Source organism: Carassius gibelio, chromosome A3 (assembly GCF_023724105.1).
Source record: "Carassius gibelio isolate Cgi1373 ecotype wild population from Czech Republic chromosome A3, carGib1.2-hapl.c, whole genome shotgun sequence".
NCBI classification, from domain to species: Eukaryota; Metazoa; Chordata; class Actinopteri; order Cypriniformes; family Cyprinidae; genus Carassius; species Carassius gibelio.
The window spans coordinates 12,042,155-12,067,515 of record NC_068373.1 but is presented as its reverse complement, the minus strand read 5'-3'; the positions used below and the strand labels follow the sequence as shown (position 1 = coordinate 12,067,515).

Here is a 25,361-nt window from a genome sequence, read left to right as displayed (position 1 = left end):
TTTTTTGAATGATTGAGCAACCTTTTTGAAAATCGTTTATGTTTCAGTGACAACGTACTAGTACTTTCAGAGTCGCTTTAACGCGAAACAGTAGTGATGGGATTTATGGCTCTTTGAGGGGATCCGGATCTTCGCGATCCGTTCCTTTCAAAGAGCCGTTCAAAAGAATGGCTCTTTTGGCTCTTTTTAAATATTTAGTCAGTTTTAAGAAGCCAGCTTGGGGGCATCTCATTTTATCCTGGAAATAATCACTGGGAGGTATTATGAGGTGAGATTTGTAGTCAAATAATTAAAGCTCAGATATAACACACCAATATCTGAGTTTGAATTATTCTGAAATATTGATTATTACCTCATTTCTCATGTGTGGACTATATTCCATAGGGTTGCACAAATCCCTCTGCTTAGACAGTGACATCATTATTTTGATTTAACTTTAGTACAAAGTGTGTGTGTGTGTGTGTGTGTGTGTGTGTAAAACTACGTTGACTTATGTTATTCATACAATACCTACTCACAAATAAACATAAAAAACAAAGCCGGCTGCAATGAATTTCTGTGCAAAACAGCTTTTACTACAAACACTTCCACACAAGAACATTGTTATCACACAAGAACATTTTGATAGAAAACTAATTTTTTTTTTAAGTAGATAAAATTAGAATAAATAAAATGGAAATGTCTACATACTACATACTATTACTACTGTAAACTTTGCAAATAGGATATCAGCCCCTTCAAGTCAATGAACAATAACAAAGTGGGCTGCAATGAATGTCTGTGGAAAACAGCTTTTAGTGAAACATTTCTATACAAGTACAGTATCACAAAAGAACATTTTTAATGACTTTAAAATAAGTTTTAAATGAACACAAAATGCAATGTAAATGCATGCACAACTAATAACTAATATCATCACGCTATAAAGGGTTGGCCTGCGCTGGGTGCGCCCCTCCCCCTATAACTGTTCTGTCTCCTGGCGGAGCTCATTTGTATGAACACGCATAGGAAAAAAGAACGATAGAAAGAACGGCTCCTCTCCAGTCGCGACTCGGCTCCCATCGTTCATGTTTATGAGCCGTTCAAAAGAATCGGTTCGTTCGCGAACGTCACAACTCTACGAAACAGGAAACTCATGAATATTCACGTATGCTCCGCCCAGCGTCACCGAAAATCTCAGAAACCAAATATTTCAGAACACCGGCAAACAACGGAAAGATGACAAAATGGAAGTGATATGGTCCTGTTTCCGAGAACCTGTTAACAACCTTGTAGCGGCATTTTGACAGGGTGGATTGACTATTCCCTACATACAGGGAATTACAGTAGTCCAGACGAGAAGACACAAAAGCACGCATGACTCTTTAAAAATCACAAAAGTATAAACATACTAAACGTACCAGGCTGGACCCCCTTTTGCCTCCAGAACTGCCTTTATTCTTCGTGGCATAGATTCAACAAGGTGTTGGAAACATTCCTCAAGAGAATTTGGTCCATATTGACATGACAGCATCACACAGTTGCAGCAGATTTGTCGGCTGCACATCCATGATGCGAATCTCCTGTTTTACCGCATCCCAAAGCTGCTCTATTGGATTGAAATCTGGTGACTGTGGAGGCCGTGTGAGTAAAATGAACTCATTGTCATGTTCAAGAAACCAGTCCGAGATGATTGGATCTTTGTGACATGGTGCATTATCCTGCTGGAAGTAGCCATCAGAAGATCGGTACACTGTAGTCATAAAGGGATGGACATGGTCAGCAGCAATACTCAGGTAGGCTGTGGCATTTAAATATGCTCAATTGGTACTAAGCGGCCCAAAGTGTGCCAAAAAATATCCCCCACACCATTACACCAGCACCAGCCTGAACTGTTGAGACGTCAGGATGGATCCATGCTTTCACATTCTTTACGCCAAATTCTGACCCTATACCATCTGAATGTCGCAGCACAAATTGAGACTCATCAGACCAGGCAACATTTTTTCAATCTTCTGTTGTCCAATTTTGGTGACCCTGTGTGAACTGTAGCCTCTGTTTCCTGTTCTTAGCTGACAGGAGCAGCTCCTGGTGTAGCCCATCTGCTTCAGGGTTCGACGTGTTGTGAGTTCAGAGATGGTATTCTGCATACCTTGGTTGTAATGAGTGGTGATTTGAGTTACTGTTGCCTTTCTATCATCTCTAACCAGTCTGCCCCTTCTCCTCTGACCTCTGACATCAACAAGGCATTTTCGTCCACACAACTGCCGCTCACTAGATATTTTCTCTTTTTTGTACCCGTTCTCTGTAAACCCCAGAGATAGTTGTGTGTGAAAATCCATGTAGATCAGCAGTTTTTAAAATACTCAGACCAGCCTGTCTGGCACCAACAGCCATTCCACGTTCAAAGTCACTTGAATCCGCTTTCTTCCCCATTCTGACACTCGGTTTGAACTTCAGCAAGTCGTCTTCACCACATCTAGATGCCTAAATGCATTGAGTTGCTGCCATGTGATTGGCTGATTAGCAATTTGTGTTACCAAGCGATTGAACAGATGTATCTAATAAAGTGGCCGGTGAGTGTATATTAAAACACAAAACAGTTATTTTTATCAAATATGGACTGTTTTTACTATATTTTTGTTCAAATAAAAGCCTTGGTGAGCTTAAAAGACTTCATTTAAAATATCCCAAAATGCTGGGATGGTCAACTAATGTTTGCATCTCTATAACCATGATTCATATTTAACACAATTACAGAAAAAATTGAATATAATTAGCAAACATACTTTTAAAAACCTTAAAGCATCATAAAGCTCAAGATTTGTGATGTCAAGATGTCTAGGTTCTCCATTCAGCGCGTCATCACCGTCATCATCATCACATGGAGGACGGTTACGTGTTAACATGGATAAAGTTTTATGTGGTAAGCAAACACATATCGGTTTTACAATATTATGCTTTGTTTGTTGTTAGTCGGGAGACCTGTATGGGACAAAGCGCCCTCTGCTGTTCAACATATAGAAGTACCTTCCAGGAGATGGTGTCCAGTCCAGCAATGACTGGCACTACTATTAACCACACAGGTTCCTCCTCTTGTCCATCTATATTTGTCAGGTCACATTTGTTGAAATGATGAAAACTGGCATTGGATAACTATGTACCAAGATAAACAGGTTAGGAAGCAGTTATTACCATTGAACAAACTGTATTATATTCAAAAAATATACCATGATTTTTTGCACATGGTACCATTTGTAAAGACCTCTAACTAGCTTGCTCTATTCTTTTATTTTTTTATTCTATCTGTTTTCTTTTTATTTATTATATTAGTTAAAAACCCATCCTACATGTACTGTGTTAACCTAACTGAGACTTGTTATAGCACTTATATCATTGTTCTTTTTGTTGTTTTTGATTGCTTCCACTGTCTTCAACTGTAAGTCGCTTTGGATAAAAGCGTCTGCTAAATGATTACATGTAAATGTAAAATGTAAATGTACCATAGTTATACACAGTATCTGGGAGTGACGTAAATACCAATTATTATGATTATGGTAGTCATTCAGTATCATCAATTATTATGTTGTATGGTATTAAAATAAATGGTAACTGTACTACAGTACCACCACACATTGTGGTTAGGGTAAAAACCAGTGTTTCCAGATATTGGTGTGTATTTTTCAATAGTATATAAAGTGTGATAAGATGATATTTGTAGATTTTTTTCAAGGAGTTCAGTTTAGGAATGATGGTCAGTAGGGGGCACTCTCACCCCACGTGGGTCGATGTTGGAACAGTCTGGTTGACAGGAGATGAGCTCTTCAGAGAGGCATTAGCGAAGGCATACAGCAGACAGGACTTATTTAGTGAAACAGGAAACTCCAGTATAAGCTATGTGTTGACTGGACTGGGGCCTATGTTCCTTAGCTCAGACAGGAGAAAAGAAACTTGTGCATAAGTATCGCAAAACCGATTAGGTGAACGTGTTAACATTAATCCTAGACATAGCATATTACCTCATATAAATGTTCTAAGAGTGGACCTACATCCGAAATATTCTGCTTACTGCTAACAATGCTTTTTTAGTGTCATATACTCTTATAGATTATTTTATTATTATTTATTTTTACATTTATATTTTCTGTTTTAATTCTAATTTTGTTGTGTATTTGTGTGTGTGTGTGTAGATTTTGTCATTTTTATTAGTTTTTTTTATATGTACATACAGTTTATTAAGGTTTAGTTTTTAATTTAAGTTTGATGAAAGAAAGGGAACAGACAGATATAATTTATTAGACTTGATCTAGTTGTCTGGCCAATGAAAGTTTGATATGTATATGTGTATATAAATATAGTGAAAGTGACATGTACATGGACAGGTACAGGTTTCATTTTTATACTTTTTATTTGGCCAAGATTTCTAAAAATTCTTTCTTTTATTGGTCTTAAATGATAATTTAAATTTTCTGAGATACTGAATTTGGGATTTTCCTTAGTTGTCATTTATAAACATCAACATTAAAAGAAATAAACATTTGAAATTTATCAGTCTGTGGGTAATGAATGAATATTATATACAAGTTTCACTTTTTTAATGGAATTAGTGACATAAATCAACCTTTTGATGATATTCTAATTATGTGACCAGCACCTGTATACTCAGAATTCGTGTTCTGCATTTAACCCATCCAAAGTGCACACACACACTGGGAACACACAGCTGGAGCAGTGGACATCATTTATGCTGCAGCACCCAGGAAGTAGTGCCCTACTCAAGGGCACCTCAGTCATGTGATTGCAGGTTTGAGACTCAAACCAACGACCTTAGGGTTAGGAGTCAAACTCTCTAACCACAAGGCCACAACCAACGCTATCTCACAACCAATTCGTACATATTTTAGGAGTTGGCTAATTTGTACGAATTTGTATGACCTCACTCGTACGATTTTATACGATTTGTCTAAACCCCTGTGTCGGTTAGGTTTAGGGACAGGGTTAGGTGTAGGTCATTCGTACAAATTCATGCGAATTGTCCAACTCGTAAAATACATATGATTTTGCAAAAATCGTATGAATTTGTACAAGTGTGGTTGTATGAATTCGTACGAATTAGCCACCTCGTAAAATATGTATGAATTGCCATGAGATTGGGTTGCCATGACTATATATATATATATATATATATATAAATAAATTTCTGTACAAATCAACTCTCAGACTGAATAAACCTACCCTAAAAGTGTTGTCACGTTTACTGCTGTTCAGTGGATTTTCTTGAAATCCAGTTAGTAGGATGGAAATTTAGCTCGAAAGGGGAAGATTTCCCCATGCAGATTTTGGGTTGGGTTCAAGTTGCTGACCAACAGAAAGCTAATTGGTTTGAAAGTGACTTCTATATTAACTTTGCTTCATGTATTGCTACTCTTGACAATGGACTTCTCTGCCCACAAAATTATGCTGAAATTAAATAAATGTGACAACACCTTTAAGCACACCAACATTGTTACTGTTTTGAAAGCAAACTGATACAAATTTCTCAGAGTACAACAGTATCGGTCTGTTCACACTACAGCATGATTGGAACTGATGTTCTGTAACTTGTGATTCTGTCCGCAACAAACAGGGAGTCACTAAATGAAGATAAACTCATCTTGTCCTTTAACCCAGGTTTATAGCAACATAGTGAGATTATTACCATTATGTGCTTATTAATAATTTCAAATGGATTACATACCAATCTCCTCAGGAATTATGTGGCCAGAAACACTGTTGTGTGCCATAATTATAAAGTTACGGAAAAGAGAAAACAAGTGCTGATGATAAATATTCTATAGAAGTACCAAAACCATGTGGGTTGGAATTCAAAGCATGCTGAAAATACAGATTACATCACTGATCAGTGAAGTCCTTGATTCATATAGTGATCTTTCATTAGTCCCAGAAAAGGATGTGGGTGTAATCAATAGCTCACTGTACCATCCCTGACTCAAACTCTGCTAATCCTTGAGAAGCTTTTCATGGCTGACTAATCAAGCATTTTGAATGCCAGCCACTTGAATCATGATGACATAGTGAAGCTATCTCTTGAACTAATTTCAGATGCATTACCAAGTAATGCAGGTGCTGCTCTGGTGGAGTTTACAGAATTTGTCTTCGGGGTTCAAAAGATCAGGGAATATCAGGGATAAAGTCAAAGACATTATTTATCCAACACTCAGATTCACATTTAAGATCAGTTCTTCTCAACTGATGAGACAAGACCCACAACAGGGAAAGATAGCTAAATGCAAATAACACCATTTTAAAAGGAAGATATCTGTTTTTAACCAAAGGCTCTGTGTACAAGAAAACCCTTTTCTTTTGTAACCAATGGAGCAGTGTGGAATTTGGCATTATTATTTTATTAAGTGTAAATATACACTTTATACAAGTGTGTATATAATGTTATGGTGCAATTGGTATGGTACACATGGATAATTTCATGGCAATATTTATGAATTAATTAATAAATATTTGTATAAATAAATAAATAATAATAAATACTTTTTAAATGTAATTTTTATGAATACATTAATTGTTCATACTTTATTAATTTATTGTATTAATTATTTTATTTTATATTTTTATATTTATTAGAGATTTGATTTTATGGACTGAAAATGATGAAGTCTATAAGTGTATATGACCATATGATTGCAATTATTATTATTATTATTTAATTTTTAATTTATATATTTTTTGCATCAATTCAGACTATTTTAAACTGCTACCTGTAGGTTGCCACTTTGCTTGCACCCAGGCTCCAATACTGAGATCTAAAGGGAGAATAAACCAAAGGATAATATATGCCTTTAAATCTAGAATCTCTCTATCAGCAAACACCACAAAGTGAGTAAAAGTGTGACTGAGGTTCAAGACAGCCATGTTAAACTCGAGCAAAGGAAGTATGGGGACTAGTTTGTCTGGCAGAAGTGAACTAATATATCAGCCACCATAGACAGAGAAGGAGATAAAGAGTGCCAAGAGACCCTTTCAAGAGCTTGAGGTGCTGTGTGTCAAAAAGCATTGCCATGTCCAAACTGGACCCCAGTGTCAGAGCCTGTTTGCATTTATATCTGTACTAAGTGGGCTGTGGCACTGACCAAAGCATTCCGACTCTCTTGTGCCGCCCATACAGCTCTTCTCTCCTTCCAAGGGGATTGTGGGAAAGGGCTCTTAGTGGAGATTGTTCACAACAGAAATTCAAACTTTGAGGACAATCTCTGAAGCTTAGATTGGCTCTACCATTCAGTTATTTTTGGGCTTTGTACTCTAGGTATGACTGTTGGGAGGGTTATGGTATTTTGATGCAGTGACCCAGCTGAGGTTTGCTGGTCAGATTTTAATGGAAGGTAATGGGAGGTGCACAGTGATCACAGGGTTCACAGGGAAAAGAGCTAGCATTTGCTGACATTGGTTGGAGGCAGAAAAAAGTAACAAAATAAAGTACATTAAATAAATAGTTAACCCCAAAATGAAATCTCTTTCATTTCACCCTCATAATGTCCAAACCTGTAGTACTTTCTTTCTTGAACACAAAAGGAGTATGAACACAAAAGGAGATCCATACAATAAAATTGTCACTATACTTTTTGGCTTAAGAAAAAATAAATAAAGCATGATTGTTTTTCCAGTTATTTCAAGTAATATGCCACATACCTGGATATCCATTATCATCCATATCTATCCCTCCTTTCATGCTGAAACCAAACATTTGCAGATCTTTGAAGGTCTTAAATGAGCCATCAGTGACCTGAACATTTTGGCTGGTCAATCCATCACTCTGACCCAGGTACATGTACACTTGACTCTCTTCACAAGAGCCAAATCGGAGGTTAAAGGAATAATAAATGTTTTTAAGCTTATTTTTCTCAAAAAAAAAGAAAAAAAAGAAAAAAAAGAAAAAAAAGAGAAAGAATCTGTATTATACTGTGACAGCTGAAGAACACCTGAACCATTTAGATCAAATCACTTTCAGATGCTGCTTTGATTACTGAAAAAAAACAGACTGCTTGAGCTCCTGTAGTTATTAAGTGACACGTTTCAGTTGCTTGTAACTAAAAAAAATTAGTGTCTGTGGTGCTGAATGTAGTTTTGTATAACAGCAACCACAATGCCTAAAGTTAAAAGTTAAAAGTGAAAAAGTTAAAAGTTAAGTTAAAAGACTTAACCACCTGTAAAGATCAATGCTTGGGCCTACTGCCTGATTTTCCTTCAGATTTGTATCATGTCTTCATTAAAACCATTTTGTTTGGTGAGTTGTGCTCAGCATTATCCATGGAAATATTAAACTACATGTTATTTTCACTGCAAATCCTGCTCTGTAATATAATCAGACTAGTCCTTACCATTAAACCCATCATGATCGATGTCTCCCAAAGGGGCTATAGCACTGCCAAAACACCCATAGGCATGTCCCTGTCAGGATCTGGTTTGGTCTGGAGGAGAAGGAGAAGCCCTTTCTTTGCAGGTAAACATAGACTTGTCCCACTTCTCGAAATTTCAGAGTGGCCAGCTGCTCCATAAAAAGTGATGCTCCACACCTGATGACCACAGAGAAGATATAATTCATCTCAAAAAAACATTTGAAAGAACTATCAGGAAGTTTGAAAGAACAACATTTATTTGAAATTGAAATCTTTTGTAACTTTTTAAAAGTCTTTGCTGTCATTTTGAACAATCTAATTTATTCTAAATGTAATAAATGATATATATATATATATAAATCACTGACCCCAGTCAGCAGTACTGTTATAGCAAATATTCATTATACAAATCATTATTTGCTCCATTCATTATTTTGACCTAAAAACAAGCACAGTACAATGACAATGTACCTCAATTAAGTCCATAATTAATTGTGTAACTGTACAAGAGGACAACTGAAGTGCATAATCATCCATGTAACATTGTAAGAGCACTTACAGAGCCTACGGTGTGCAAATCGTTTGGGATGCCAACATAATATAATGCAGATGAGGGCTGCAGATTAAACTGTGTTGCATTTTTTAAAAGATGCTTTTTAAATTGAATACATAAACATTAAGATGGCTCCCTGATCACCTGGAATGTTGTCTTTATTAAAATTCAAAAGAGCAACAGGGTGTCATATGATGCAGAACAATGACAATTATTTGATCATATTTATAATTTTAATATCTAAAAAAGAGCCTTTTTTGGAGTTTGGCCTCAGTTTCTAATGTGTGATGTCACATCTTAACCAGATACTGGCTGTCATGTCTTTGTTGTGTTTTGGTCTAACCTCTCAGTGAGTGCATGGGAGAAAAAGCACTGCCTGATCATGATCTTGCAAGAGATGCAGTGATGATCTGACCTGAAATTAAAGGGGGGGTATTTCATGCATACTGAGTTTTTTACACTGTCAAAGAGTTGGATTCCCATGCTAAACATGGACAAAGTTTCAAAAATTAAGTTGTACGTTTGAAGGAGTATTTCTGTTCCAAAAATACTCCTTCCGGTTTGTCACAAGTTTTGGAAAGTTTTTTTCGAGTATGGCTCTGTGTGACGTTAGATGGAGCGGAATTTCCTAATATGGGTCCTAAGGGCACATCTGCCGGAAGAGCGCGCGCTCCCGTATAGCAGAGCACTGAGAGGCTGAGCACAGACATTTCACTGATCAGAGCTATTCACTGATCAGAGCGAGAGCATCGCGAAAAGTCACAAAAGAAGTGTGTTTTTGGTTGCCAGGGCAAAACAACCCTACACAGATTACCAAAAAAAAAAAAACAGCATTAAGGGACCAGTGGATGGAGTTTATTTTTACAGAGCATCAACGGAGTTGTGCAAGTGTTTGTGTTTGTTCCCTGCATTTCGAAGATGCTTGTTTAACAAACAAGGCCCAGTTTGACGACGGATTTGCGTATCGTTTATTTCTTAAGGATGATGCAATCCCAACGAAAAAGGGTCACGATCGTGTGTTGGAACCGCAGGCGGTGAGTAAAACTGCTTAAAATATCTCTGCCTTCTTGTTAGTGCGTCCGCCTCCCATGCCGGAGACCCGGGTTCGAGCCCCGCTCAGAGCGAGTCGTTGCTGCTGCTGCTCTCGTTCAGTTTCAGCCTCGGGATCTGATTCTGGATCATAAATAAACGGCTGAATCTGACTGTTAGCCATGGTTTGTTTTGGATGTTTTTATCCTCACGGTAATGTCACAGCTGTCAACGCAAAAGCCTACTGGCGCTCGTGATTCTTTAGCTCCGCCCACACGTCACACCTCCAGCCGGTCGTGTTTTTCCGGGAAAAATCGGTACAGACTATCTTTCTCTTATGAATATAATAAAACTAAAGACTTTTTGGAGTTATGAAGGATGAAGTACTACTCTATAGGTACTCAAGATTAACAGGATATTTAGTGAAAACGAGCATTTCACCCCCCCTTTAAGAGAAAAGCTGCGTGACAGTGCTGTTGTAGTCAAATCACACTTCAGACTTGACACTTGTATCAAACTGAATTGAATCAACATTGAACTAACTTGAGATGAATAACATTACTGCCTATTTAAGAACTGCTGAATTGAACTCATTTCTGACTGATGAACTTCACAGTGTTATTGATCTGAACTAAACCAAAAACGAATATCTAAAAACTGACTTTGGCTAGATAATGACATTATTGTCTTTTAGAGCTGCTTTGGCACAATCTGTATTGCACACAACAGCAGCTAAAAAAAAGGGAAGCTTATTTTAACTGAACACACTGATGCAAAAAAAAAAAAAGTGCTTGGCTATAGATGCATGTGTTGCACCACTGGAGCGAGAGATTAGATGCTGGATCAAGTGATGTTTGGACCAGTCCTTAGTACTTGGATTCATATGGATCTGAGTAGATTGTCTAAAGTTGTGCTAACTTGCTTTAATGAGTAAAGTCCTATAAACAAATTGGACCATCAGTCAGTGATGCGATATAACATAATAACATTGCATGGAGATACAATGTTTGTTTGAATGACTTTGCTTCCATATGGTTTTCAGAACCTCTGGACTGCTTGGAAAGATCTTTTAGGAATCCCTCTGTACATTCTGTCAACCAGTTGCCGACGGGGATGGAGCACCAGGTCATGCAGTAGCCAGGCAAGAAGAGAGCCAACTCAAAGTCCTACCCAATATAACTGCTTAAAGACAGGTGATACGTCACCTTTATTTATTTTGTATAAGACACACGTTGTACAATACAAATAGTTCCAAGAAGATATTTTGAATAAAAAAATGATGACAGAATTTTCATTTTTGGGTGAAATATCACTTTAACCAATTTAAATTCGCTATAGCTTTTAACTTATTTAAATTCACTCATTTGTAAAGTGAGTGTATCAATGAAATATCATCACAATGCATGTTAACTGAAATATTTTTTTATTCTTTTAAGGTTGGCACTAATTAGTGCTGCACTTGAATCACGAGACAATACTACAAGCAGTCGATCTGTGTTTTAAACTTTTCTTGGTATATGACAATCTACTACCTAAAGCCCTCTGCTCATATTAGAGAGTTTTTGTAACACACAGTCTTTAATAGTTTCTTCTGCACACTGTCTCCTCCTCAAAAACTTTGTATATAGTAATCAGTAAAAAACGTTATTATTTTATTGATCATCAGTATGTCCAGCAGTATATTTTTATTATTATAACTTGATTTTATGATTATTTTTTGTTTTATTAAATGTTATGTTCATTTTATTTGGAAGTCGTAATATTTGCTATGTATGGTGACCCATATTCTGAATTGGTGCTCTGCATTTAACCTATTCAAGTGCACACACACCGCAGTGAGAAGTGAACACACACCCAGAGCAGTGGGCAGCTATAGATCCAGCGTCCGGAGAACAACTGGGGGTTCAGTGCCTTGCTTAAGTGCACTGCAGCAATGAGTATTGAGGGTGGAAGAGAACACTGTTCATTCACTCCCTCCACCTACAACTCCTGCCAGCACCGAGACTCAAACCTGCGAGTTTCGGTTTACAGGTCCAACTCTAACCATTAGGCCACAGCTGTGAACTGTATTTGCACGTTTGTGTGTTTTGATATGAATATGAATCGACACATTTGTTCATCTTGAAAATGTCAATTGTATTTTAACATGTTCTTGTACATTTAAATAGAATATTTTAAAATATATTTGTAAATGTGTTACTTGCATATTAAAATAAAATCTGTAAGTTACAACAATGTAGTTTCAAAATATGGTTGTATTAAGTAATTTTTAATAAAAATACTGATGTTAATTAATATAAATAATTAACTCAACTGTTGGGTAACTTTTAACCCAACAGGATTTTAACCCAATGGGTTGGGTTGAATTAACCCATAGATGGGAAGGTGCTATACCAACCCATAGTTGGGTTACTTGTTGTGTATTTATTGTTACATTAAGTTATGCACCAAGTCACATATATATACAACCAGTCTTGGGCTCCAGGGTGATATGGCTGCCATATATATATATATATATATATGGCAGCCATATCACCCTGGAGCCCAAGACTGGTTGCCCACTGAAGCTAAGCAGGGCTGAGCCTGGTCAGTACCTGGATGGGAGACCCTGAGAAAACTAGGTTGCTGCTGGAAAAGGTGCTAGTGAGGCCAACAGGGGGTGCTCACCCTGTGGTCTGTGTGGGCCCTAGTGCCCCAGTGTAGTGATGGGGACACTATACTGTCAACAAGCACCGTCCTTCGGATGAGATGATAAACCGAGGTCCTGACTCTCTGTGGTCATTAAAAATCCCAGGATGTCTTTCGAAAAAGAGTAGAGGTGTGACCTCGGCATCCTGGCTCAATTCGCCCATTGGCCTCTGACCATCATGGCCTCCTAACAATCCCCGTATCTGCTGATTGGCTTCATCACTCCATCTCCTCTCCACCAGTAAGCTGGTGTGTGGTGGGCGTTCTGGCGCAATATGGCTGCCGTCGCATCATCCAGGTGGATGCTGCACACTGGTGGTGGATGAGGAGATACCCCCTGACTATGTAAGCGCTTTGAGTGTCTAGAAAAGCGCTATATAAATGTAAGGAATTATTATTAATTATTATTATTATGTGTGTGTGTGTGTGTGTGAATGAGGATTTGTTTTCTACCACATGAGGTTTGTTTACTTATCCAGGGATTGAGGCAGGATTCATTCCACAGCCTGTGAAGCCAATCTGCAGACCAAACACCATGGGTCTATGGGTCGCCTGCCAAATACAAACTTATGGCCAAATTCCTCTTTATTTATTTGTGTCAAACAAGCAGTTCATTTATGTTTCAGGGAAAAAAAGTGCAGCAATTGTTTGCCAGATGTTTTCAGCTCTTCATGGACTTGAATTACATGACATTTCAGTCAGGGAAAAAATGGACTTAAATCAATTAATATGACATAACTAAATATTAAGTAAATTTAAAGAACAGTTTAATCAAAAGACAAAAATGATGACAAAACAAAACAACAGTGTTAAAATAGCCAACACTTAACCACTTGTACAAAATTCGTAAAGCAGTGAGCATTCAGTTCACTAAAATGTTTGTATCATGAACAATTTTAAACAAACAAACTTTATAAAGTCCAGAGAAATCTCATCAACCATCGTTATTGGCATTAGATGACCAAGGGTGACAGGCAGGCTGATGACTGCGGGGGCCACAGAGGAAAATGCTGATTTGGGCTGAGTTGCAGCCTGGACACACAGCACTAGCTGGAATGAAGCAGCCCTTTCCACTAACACAGCCTGATACAGATATACCCCCAGTGCCACCTGAAGGAGGGTAAGTGGAGTTTTATCTGTTATTGTTGGACACTATCTGTCTTTTCCGACTGTCTCTATCTCCTTTCCTCATTCACTCCAAATCCTTCCATGCCCATCTTGCTGTTTCCTCACTTTCTCTGACACACACAGAGAACACATTTGCCATCAAACTACATATTTTTTTCTCACTCACTCTTATTTTGACACTTTTTCCTACGTTTTCTTCTCCTCAGTGATTTACAGACCTGCTCCTCCCCAGACACATTTCAGATTTTTCAAAGATTAGCTGTTTGAATGTGGTTTTACTACCACAATGTCTATGCATTTCTGTTAACTCTTACAACTTTTCTGACAGATCTGTATTTTACCAAAAAGAACATAAAAAGGAGAATGCAGAATAAATTGTAGCACTTTGACAGGTGCACTGAGATGTCATATCATGCTGAGCAAGATTAATACAGAATATAATATGGTTTCTTAGATTTCTACCCTTACAATCCAATTTCCACATTATGCATTTTGTTAACAGTTAATAAATTACAAGCAGAATTGGATAATTAGACAATTAAAAGTATAGCATGTTGCATGTCACAATGAAATTAAGAATAATTTGCAAGAAATCATTCAATTACATTGTGGAATAAATGAGAATGGCTTAATAGCTTGGTAATTGCCTAGCGTTAACGTAATAATGGTGAATAAAAGCCTTGATTTTATTGAGCAAGCACATTAACTATAGACACAGAAATGTTTTAGATAAATTTAAATGGTCTCTTTTAAATAAGATTTCCACAGGCCTTGAGAGAAATCAAATGGTCATTAAACTACATTCAAGTCATTGAACGACATTTAATTCTGATCCTGACAAAGTTGGCGACACTGATCACAGCTAACAGAACACAGATATGAAAGGATCCAGAACACAGAAATCAGAGGATACAAAACACAGAGATCAGAAGATTTACACAACAGATGAGTAAATCCAGAGCACAGAAATCAGAAGTCAAGAGCACAAATATTTTACACAGAAATCTGCCGATTCAGAGCAAAGTTACCAGAGGATACAGAAATCAGATGCTCCAGTACACAGAGGCATCCCAGCAGTACACTGTACTGAAAACAGAATAGATGAACAGATGAGTTGATCAGGTATGTTTGGTTAGGAAGAGTGTGAAAATGCGAAAATGCAGAGCACAGAAATCAGATGATCAAGTGTGCAGAGAACCGGAGATCCAGAGCAGATGTCAGAAGATCCAGAACACAGATATCAGAACATACTGGTCATAGATATTAGAGTAATATTAGGGAACCTTTTAGACCAGGGGTTCTCAGCTCTGGCCCTTGAGGTCCACTTTCCAGCAGAGTTTAGCTCCAACCCCTCATCAACTACACCTGAACAACATAATCTCTAAATCTAACCTAAACATCTTCAGGATTAATAGAAAGTTGCAGGCAGGTAAGCTTGATCAAGGATGGCGCTAAACTCTGCGGGAAGGTGGACCTTGAGTGCCAAAGCAGTTATAGATAGTTTAACCTAAGACCCAGGCAGACACAGGCCAAGGCTAGCCATACTCTGAAGAACAAAGAAACATGCGAAGGGTCAGGTGAACATGCAGAAGAAGAGTCCAACATCGGGGGAGGTTCATCTGTGATGGAGACACATGACAGAAGCCCTGCATGTGGCCACAGCAAGACCGAAGAGAGGCAGATGAAGAATAAAAAAACAGTTCCCAAAAACTCACAAAATATGTCACGTAAAAACAAGCCAGACCGTCCCTCAGGATCAAACTGAATGTGGACAAGGGCTTCAAAGTACTTTGTTTTCTTCAGCTTCTTCAGTTCGTATACTGCACCTTGTAATCTAGATCTCCTGTAGCAATGAATTTTTAATTAGGAGTCTTGATTCTAAATCAGATCTTGGAGAGACATCAACATCATGAGAATGATTGCTCTAAATCGAGTCATGCCATTCTTATATTTGGCCATCAGCATGGGAACCGGTCACGTCTTCAAATGGATCCCTCAGCTTTTAACCTGCCTTCTTTTGTCCACTAGCCTGATCTTTGCCATTGCTTTCAAACTCTCTCTGAATGCTAAACGTCTCCTTTCCAACACAGATTCGATTTCCTTATCAAAAACCAGCAGTCCTCCCTCTGGGGTTTCACCTGCCAGAGGGGCTAAGCATGAGGGTCTGACTTGATTCAGTCCCTTTATCACAAAGGCTCTCATGTACTCCTCTGACTGAAAGGGATTAAGATGTGTCAAATATCCAACGTTTCACTAAGTACCCAGCAAATGTTAAGACGAAGAAAGATTAGATCTTAGTAGACTATAAAAATCAGAGAGGAGCCAGGCCATATTGTGGACATAGTAAAGAAAACAAATAATGCTGACCAAATCCAAATACACAAAAAACATAATTTCAACTAACAAATTCAAGTAAATTTGAGCGTTGTTTTGAAACGTGGTCCATGTCTATAACTGCCTATGCCTTTCAGTGGCAACCTCTCTCAAATTGACTGTTAAGAACGAGGGGAAACTAAAACTCTTGCGCTAACATGGCCGACGTCAACAATGGCTGCACACTTTGAGACTGAGCATCTGTGATATTTTATAGAGGTCATAGTATGAATGTAGGTCTAATCAAGACCTAAGGTTGATAGGAGTGAAACATGACTATGAACTATAAAGTAACCTTTAAAATAGGAAAATAGTTTTCTGAGTATAACATGGACTTTGATGATCTGTCATAAACTAATATGACATGAACGAATATATGTCACTTATCTATTGTTAATACAGACATTACAAAATTACATAGACATTATTTGAGATTCTGTGGAAATGAGATAAAAGCATACCAAAAAACTTCTGGAGCAGGGATGACGCCCTTTGATTTGTGCTTTACAAGTAGGTTAGTATGGTTAACCCACTTCTGTGAAGGGTCCAGAAATGTCAAACTCTTGGCTAAACAAGAAAACAAGAAGTAAGATAAAATACACCGGTCCATAATCTCTCAAATTATCTATGGACATTCTGAAACCCTTCATTTATACAGTGTGTTACTTCCAGGCTATACTTGCTGTATACATTTACTGTCAAATTCAAGCAAATATCTGGCATGGGAAAGAGAAGTCTGCAGAAGTATTTTTAGCTGATGTCCCAGAAAAAGAGGCTGTCTTGTTCTTGCTAAGGTCAAAGCGGTATAAGATTCCAGTTCAATATTCTTGTCTCAGGTTGACGGTGTCTTATCTTACAAACTCAGTCTGTGGTTTTATCCGACTGTCAGATTTATGTCCATTTTTGTTCAGTCTCTCCCCTGGACAAGGTTGGGTTAATATTTATTGTCCATCCTCAACATGTTGCCATCCGTAAATCATTTTCTGAGTTCCTGCAGAACCTGGTACTAAATCTAATCAGGCCACCCCTCCTACATTTGAAGATTATATTTGGTCACCCCACCCGCACAACGGATTTGTCATGTAAGAAGTGCAGAAGGGTATCATTTCGATTGGGTTCCCCTGGAGGATTTGTGAAATTTACTCAGGCCTCAAGGGTTTCACATCAGATGCCTGTTTTTTCAGTGAAATATCTCCGGCAGCAAAAGTCTGACTTGGATATCATGTCAAGAGCTACAGTTCAACTCATACCAAAATAATAATAATAATAATAATATTGTGACTCACATTGCTAAATGTCCATAACATTTGTGAATATATCAGAAGAATTTAATGAATGAATATAAAAGTTTCTAGGCAGTTTCTTCCACTGGAAGATACATACCTTCAGCCGGGGTCTGTCTTCAAATGACATCCGCTATAACTGTCTGCTACTTCAGCCATCTGTATGTAAGTAAATAAAATAAGACTAAAACAGTCAGATTTTTTTATAAGGATAAAACGTAGGTGTTTTCAGCCCTAAAGGAGGAATACATATTAGCTAGTCATTTAGCAAGAGTTTTCTGACTTTCTTACTCATTTTTAATAACACTTTTATTCAAAGTACAGTGAAAATGTTACTGTATGTTAGTTGGAAACCGTTTGAAAATGGTCATTATTGTTTGGTTACATTTGTGGCAAAAATAAATAAATATATATATATATATATATATATTACACACTTTGCCTTTAAAAAACAAACATTGCTCAGCATTAAGCTAATCATATTTTATTATTAAACCAAATTTCTTAAGCCAGTTAACTCAAATTGAAAAAGAAATACAGCTCAAGATAGATTACCTGCACCATACATACACACACTCTTAGCCTATAGACTCATCATATGTACATGGAAGACCCCACAGACGTCGGGTTACAGACAGAGCATCTCACCGCACACACCTTTAACTTCCTATAATCGAAGACGATGACACATCCATTTTAACACCCTGTCTTCCAGCCTGCCTCTCACCAGTGATGGTGAAGCTGTGTATCATGATCATCCAGCTGATAGCTGTGGTCTGTTGACTGCTAGCTGACCTTGGGCCATTGCAACACTCAGTGGCAACCAAACTTCAAATTAAGGCTGGGTGATATACATGTATACTGTATATGTAACAGTCATGATTTTGGATGTTTTCTAAAGATTGTCAAAGATTGCATGTTGATATAGTTAAGGGAATCAGTTAAAATGTATATGAATAAACAATACCATTCAAAAGTTTAGGGTCAGTAAGATTTTATAAATAAATGAAGACTTTATTCAGCAAGGATGAATTAAATTGGTCAAAAGTGACAGTAAAGGCATGTTACAAGATCAGCATATCGATCTGATTTCTAAACCTTCAGTTTTGTCATCACAGGAATAAATTACATTTTAAATTAAAATAGAAAAGAGAAAGAGAACATTTTCAAAAACATTTTCAAAATCATACAGACCCCAAACTTTTACATGGTGTTGAACATACACACCATGTTTTACTTTGTGCATGTAAAAAGCTTTTTAAGGCATTTTAGAGCAAGTTACAGTGATGAACACCTGAGATATATTGAAATGTTTGCCTTACTTGAGAGAAGAAACATACAATTTGTCCTTGATAGCCACTATGCAGAACTGTAGAGATTGCCAAAGTGTACAGATTTATTCAATCATAAAATGGCAGCCAGGCAAAATAAGACTCATGGGCACTCAGATACTACTTTTTCGGGTGGTAGAAGAAACGTTATTGATTGGAAGTTTTACTGTAAAAGGCACACTTCAAAAGAAAACTCTTGTAACTGAACATCAGCTTCTTTTCTTTGAAGTCATGTTCAACATGCACCTCTATGCCTTTTACCATTCCCTCACTAGATGGCAACATTACCATGTAACACATACTCTCTATACAGCAGTTAGGCAGCAGTTCCAAATCCTTCATTTAGCCAGTAATGTAGCATGTCAGATTTGTGTAAAGATGTATTAAAAATATGTGAACCCTCCAGCAATATATTTCATGAATTGCACGAACATGATATTAATGGCAGTGTAGAGGAGTAACGTGGGCATGCCACTCTGCGACACTTGTCAGTTGGTTTATTCACCCTCATTTATCTGTTTTGGCTGTGAACGATATTGCACTCGGAGGTTTAGAGTGCTCCTCCTCCGCCAGCACCCTTGAAAGAGCACATTTCCGTGGACCAGGGAAGCTGATATTTCAAAAACCATGGCAACATTTGTGTCATTTTGTGTTGAGCCCAATGAAAATCAGTGTGACGCTAATCTGATAAACCAGAGCAATGCGAAATATTTGCTATCATCTCTTTTCAGGGTTCATTACGTGAAAACTCATTTATGTATTTCTTTGTAACTTACAAGAAAGGCAGTGCAAGGAAGTAAACAGCAGAACAAAAGGTGTTATATCTGACATTGTGAGAGATTCATTTGCTTCCATAAAAACAGATTCACAGCAGTGGAGTATAAAATTCAAGTTTGGCAACCCCTGATGTTTACTGGGTGATAACTGCTTGAAAGTACTCTGGAGTACTGGGGGTACTGCCAGCTCTGGTCTCAGACAGCTGTCCACCAATAAGTATAACTACTTTACACTTCTGACCATAAAATAAAAGCCTTCAAAATTAATGCTTCAAAATCTCATTGAAACTAACAAAACAAATAAAAGAATATAAGGTGCGTAATTGCTGCAGTACTAGTTTAGCGTCTCGGTACGCAGGGTATGCATGTGCATATGGGCCTGGGTTGATTTGGGGACGGCTTCAGCGGCACCTGCAGTTTTAATTCTCTTTTTTTTTTTCATTTTAATTCGAAATTGGAAAAACTGTTGAAAGTAGAGAATACACAAAGCCTTCCATTGAGAATACACAAAGCCTTAAATTAAACACCAAGGACATTGTGGGTGAATTTGTCAAAAAAGGCCCTATAATAAAATATAACTGTAATATGAGTATTTTTACTCTTCTTTCTTTCTGTTTTTTTTTTCTTTTTCGTTTTGGGCCGCTGTGCCAAGAGTGTGTATACATTAAGTAATTTAGTAAAAATGAAATGTTAAAAATGTAAGTAAAAATGTTTTAGTGTTCAGAATATTTTCAGAACACTTTTTGTAAGCGAAGAAAACAAAATAATGACTTTAATCTTCGCTTACAAAAAGTGTTCCCATCGCTTCATATAAACCAGATTAATCTAGATTTAAACTGCAAGAGTGTGTCTGCCTCCCGAACAATGTTGGGTAGGTTATTCCAGAGTTTAGTCGCCAAATAGGAAAAGGATCTGCTGCCAGCAGTTGAGTTTGATATTCTACGGCAGCGGACGTGGAGGACTATAATGTAACAAGAGCTCATCCAAATACTGAGGTGCTAAACCATTCAGTGCTTTATAAGTAATAAGCAAGATTTTAAAATCTATATGATGTTTGATATGGAGCCAGTGCAGTGTTAACATAAGCAGGCTAATATGGTCATACTTCCTGGTTTTGTTAAGTACATTAACTGCTGCATTTTGGACTAGCTGTAGTTTGTTTATTATTTGTGCAAAAGAAACCACCCAATAAAGCATTACAATAATCTAACCTTGAGGTCATGAACGCATGGATTAACATTTCTGCATTGGACACTGAGAGGTTGTAATTTATATATAATTTTGAGATGGAAAAATGCAGTTTGAAAAGTGCTAGAAATGTGGCTTTCTAAAGAATAATAAATTGGATAAGACATGGCAACATAGTAACAATGTTTTTTAAAGCTGAGTCAACAATTAATTAATTAATTAATTTTTATTTTTACAGTACACCAACTAAAGAAAAGAACCTAATCTTATTTCAGTTTCACACTCATCGTTTTAAAATGGTTTCAGTAATGTCAATACGTCCCCTTGGAATTAGAAGGTTCTATCTGCATTCTGAGTAGTTTTGAGATATTGAGCTTCAAAGTTTTTGTGTTCCATTCGACTGTGTAGATAGAACCTTATTGTTTTTTAAATAAAAAGTCCAATAATTCACACAACATAAAAAAATCTATCACATAATATAAAAACGTTGACACAGAATAAGAATAACTCAAGTGAATTGACAAGTGAATAACTCAATTTTGACAAAAATGTCAGATAGAACCTTATAATTCCAAGGGGACGAATAGGCAGTGGACATGTTGTGTGACTTTGGCATGCTGGTTCAAACTTTTAGTATTTTTCTGCCAAACACTGCAAAATTTCAGAGAGGTGTAGCCCATATTTTGTGAAATTTAGAGCAATTGCTGTAAACAGGTGTCTGAAGCAATTTTCCTACAGTGGGTTACACTGGCATACTGTAGGTGAAAGTATTTTAGCATACAAAAATTACACCACCTTAAAAGACAAATGGAACTGGATTGCATATTAACTCTACCTAAGGAAACTCTGTATCAAATATAATGTAATCACTGTTTTTCAAACCTACAAACTATAGGTCAGGGCTTTGTGGTTGAAAAAAATCCATGGAGACGGTTTGTACATTTGTTTCAAAAGTTCAGTACAGTTCAAACGCAAGTAATGCAATATTACCTCTTTCAAGTCGAGTGTTTTCCACGGGCCGAGCAGATAGTGTACCAGGCATGACTATCTGCCAGAACAGAACTAAAATGACCCTGGCTGACAAAACAAAACCTTATGTATTTTCCAGTTTATGTGACAATTTCAAGGTAACTGCACAAAATAAATGCTTTCAAATAATGGCATTGCTTTCCTTGTTTATGAAGCATCACTTCATGCTGCATTCAAGTTCTCAAGAGTAGTTCCTACATTTAGAAGTTCAGAAATTGAAACTGTGACATGATGCATGTTGACATGATACATATTTGCTGGACAATTTGATATTTCTCTTGCTTTCCAATTTCATTCCCAACAGGGATTTCCTTTTTTTTTTTTTTTTAACCAGTAATGTTATATAATGCAGCTAAATGAATAATACTATCTGGCATGTTTATTGCACTCTTCATCAACAGAACACAAAAAATTATATAAATCAAATTGTTCTATCCGTAATCACATTTATATCTTGACTGACATGCTTCCAACACTGAACATTGCAATGTATATATACATTAAAATATAAAACACCATTAAAATAGATTAAGTATTTTTGGATTGAAGTACACGTTTATCTGTAATGAGACAAGGCCAAAGGTTGCAATGTTGCCTCTTTCTTTTGCAGTTTATTTGAATAATCGTCCCCTTGAAATTATAAGGTTCTATCTGACATTTTTGTCAAAATTGATTTATTCACATATCCTTATTCTGTGTCAACGTATTTACATTATGTGATAGATTTTTTTATGTTGTGTACATTATGGGACTTTTTATTAAAAAAACAGTAAGATTTTATCTACACAGTTGAATGGAACACAAAATATTTGAAGCTCAATATCTCAAAACTACTCAGAATGCAGATAGAACCTTATAATTCCAAGGGGACGTAATGTCATGAGATTTTTTTCCTGGGAACTTCAACTGAAGACGAAAAATGTAACAAAAAGAAAAGGCTGAAATCTGTTTTAATAAAAAACAATTGTGACACAAAAGTGTATGAAATTCTAGAAACACCTAAACAAGACCATATCTACTTGACTATAAGTATCAGTAGTTCAAGTAGTCAAGCATACAGCTGATTTATAATGTCATCCAATACCGTATTTAGGAATCTTTTATAGTGGTTTTATTTCAATCTTCCCTTCAGCTGCCTTGCTACTGCATAAATACCAAGTTGTTTTAAGCAATCTTAAGTCTAAAATTTCAGTTACCACTAGCACTTAATCTTATTTCCATACCAGACTCGATAATCACCCATGATGTAGGCCTTTCACGGTTGGCAATCAAAACGCAGATCTTCCGTCGGCGTTCCTGTCCGGAAAAGTTGAGTGATCAGTTTCATAACATTCTGGATGTTATTTCATAACTCTTTGTCTGAATTTTTTGGGCAGTCCTTTTGTGTAAATGTTTATTTCTTAAAGAAAAGAAATGGTTTATGGTCGCCAAATTTTACTTTGTTTAATGTTGTGAGTTCATCACACCATTTTTGTTAATTAATACCAGATATACAAAGCTTTTGAATTGATCTTCAGTTGTTGTATGATTTGTTGTCTAACTGAATTTACCGAGATCTCTATTAATTAAATGTTCAGTTAATCAACTTTGCCAGGGAATTAATGTTACTTACAAATGATTTTTAGATTAGCTATATTCAGTGAAGAATCTGCTTCTTCTTCTTTTTTTGTAGTAGTAGTATGTAATAATTGTAATAATGCAATAGATAATAATGTAATAAAATAATGTTCTTGATTAATGATTTATGCACTCAGCATTTTTCAGCTGGTTGTTTTAGTGATGCATAAGGGGTTGTTTGGCATTGACATTGTTTGACATTGACAGCTGTCTCAGTTCTGTCTAGGCATGGCTGCTTTGATGGATGGGGCATTTTGCATAGAACAGAACCACAGTTCATACGTCATAACTGACATCTAAAGCATGTAAGTGATTTTGACTGAATTATAATTGAGTAGTTTTTTTAGTTTACAGTGTGGTAAAAAGTGACAATTTTCATAGATCTGAAATGGCAAATGTGGCATTAAATAATTCTAAGTATCTTTTATTTTCCCAAAATGATACTAAGTTTGTCTCTTATTTTCTTCTGATGGAGTCTGGACTTGTCAAACCTAAACACAAGATGACTTACTGAGCTGAGAGTTTTAGCTGAGTGCTCGAAAAATTGCTGGCTAATCATACAAACACAGGGTTCATCAACCTTTTGATGGAATAGCTAAACAGAAAAGCCACACACAGACGGCTGGACATCTGTAGAATGGCGCTGGTACTGTCTTGCCTTCTGTTGTACTCCATATGCTGTGTGACATCACTGTAGACAATAATTTTTAACCCTTGTGCTGTGTTGAAAATCCTTTACCAAATTTGGTTTTCCCAGTAAAAAATGACTGGCCATTTAAAATTTGCTTATAAATCTATTATTATCCTACAGCATATTATCACCAAATTTTGAATTCAATATCTTTGCCAACTTGGTTTCTTTCAGTCTGGTGTTTTTTTTTGTTGTTGTTTTTTTTACAGAAGTATTGTTATTTTTTCAAGTTATGTAAACTATGTGTAAAGAAGTCATAGTATGCTCTTGTACAAATTTATGTGCATTTATTTTATCAATTCACATATTTTTTGTTATCAAACGAGCACAAAATTCAGCACTCTTCAGTCCCACGGCAGGCTGGGCTCCGTGTTGATCCTGGAGAGAATTGCTGTTTTTGTGTGCAGTGTACCGCTAGTGAATTTATCTTGGAAGTTTATCACAGGAGATCCTCCAGATCTGTCACACAGGAGGTCCTTCAGTGTTTTTCATCCAATCCCAAAAGGCACCATGAATAAGTGACTCACTGCGGATAATGGGAAACTGACCAGAGAAGTGAATCAGAGTCAGACTGGAAGGGTGGCAGTGCCTTAGTTGGCAATCCTAAATATGTATGACAGTATAAGTTGCTATGTGCTTTGGCATTTAAAAAGGACGCTGCTTTTGATTTTTAATGAATACTTCTAAATAAATAAACATTATGATCGCAGTCTGATTGGAAACATACAGTATCCATGGATTCATTTAGAACAAACTTTATCTTACTGTGTCTTTAGCATTTCGATCTTTGTTTCCAAAAGACTAAAATGGTTTTATTGGAATGTTGGAGAGAACAGTTCAGAATATACTGTATATTGAGTTAGTTAACCATAATGTAATGCACATGTTAAATCTATGATGAATCAAATGGAAGCTTAGAGTTTTCTTTCAGAGAACAATTTGATCCATCATAACCAGATGGTACAGATCTTGAAAGATATTAGGATTCAGATTTGAAGCCCCCCTCAAGGAAGACATATCTTCGTAGACAATGCTGTGATTGTATATTAGATCTTTTATAACAGATTAATCATAAACCTCATATTTAGTATACTTTCTTTTTTTAATTTTTATTACTGTTAATACCATGAGGTCCAAAATTCAGAGACAGTTATTGAAAATGCTTCTTATTTTTCATTGTCATTATAAATAGCACTAATAATTGTATTTCATTATAAATAGCACTAAATACAATTTTAAAATACTTTTATTGAGCAAGGATTCATTAAATTGATCAAAAATGACAGTA

The 25,361-nt window shown here is 36.6% G+C and overlaps 1 protein-coding gene across 1 annotated transcript; it reads right to left on the bottom strand.

The window, feature by feature from the left end:
* Window positions 1-8,380: 8,380 nt before the first annotated feature.
* LOC127957056 (uncharacterized) lies at window positions 8,381-17,571 on the bottom strand. The gene is made up of 4 exons (XM_052555413.1): window positions 17,542-17,571; window positions 13,597-13,767; window positions 10,990-11,135; window positions 8,381-8,564 (listed from the first exon to the last, which is right to left on the bottom strand). The coding sequence occupies exons 1-4, from the start codon at window positions 17,569-17,571 to the stop codon at window positions 8,381-8,383; spliced, it is 531 nt and encodes a 176-aa protein (XP_052411373.1).
* Between the last annotated feature and the right edge of the window lie 7,790 nt (window positions 17,572-25,361).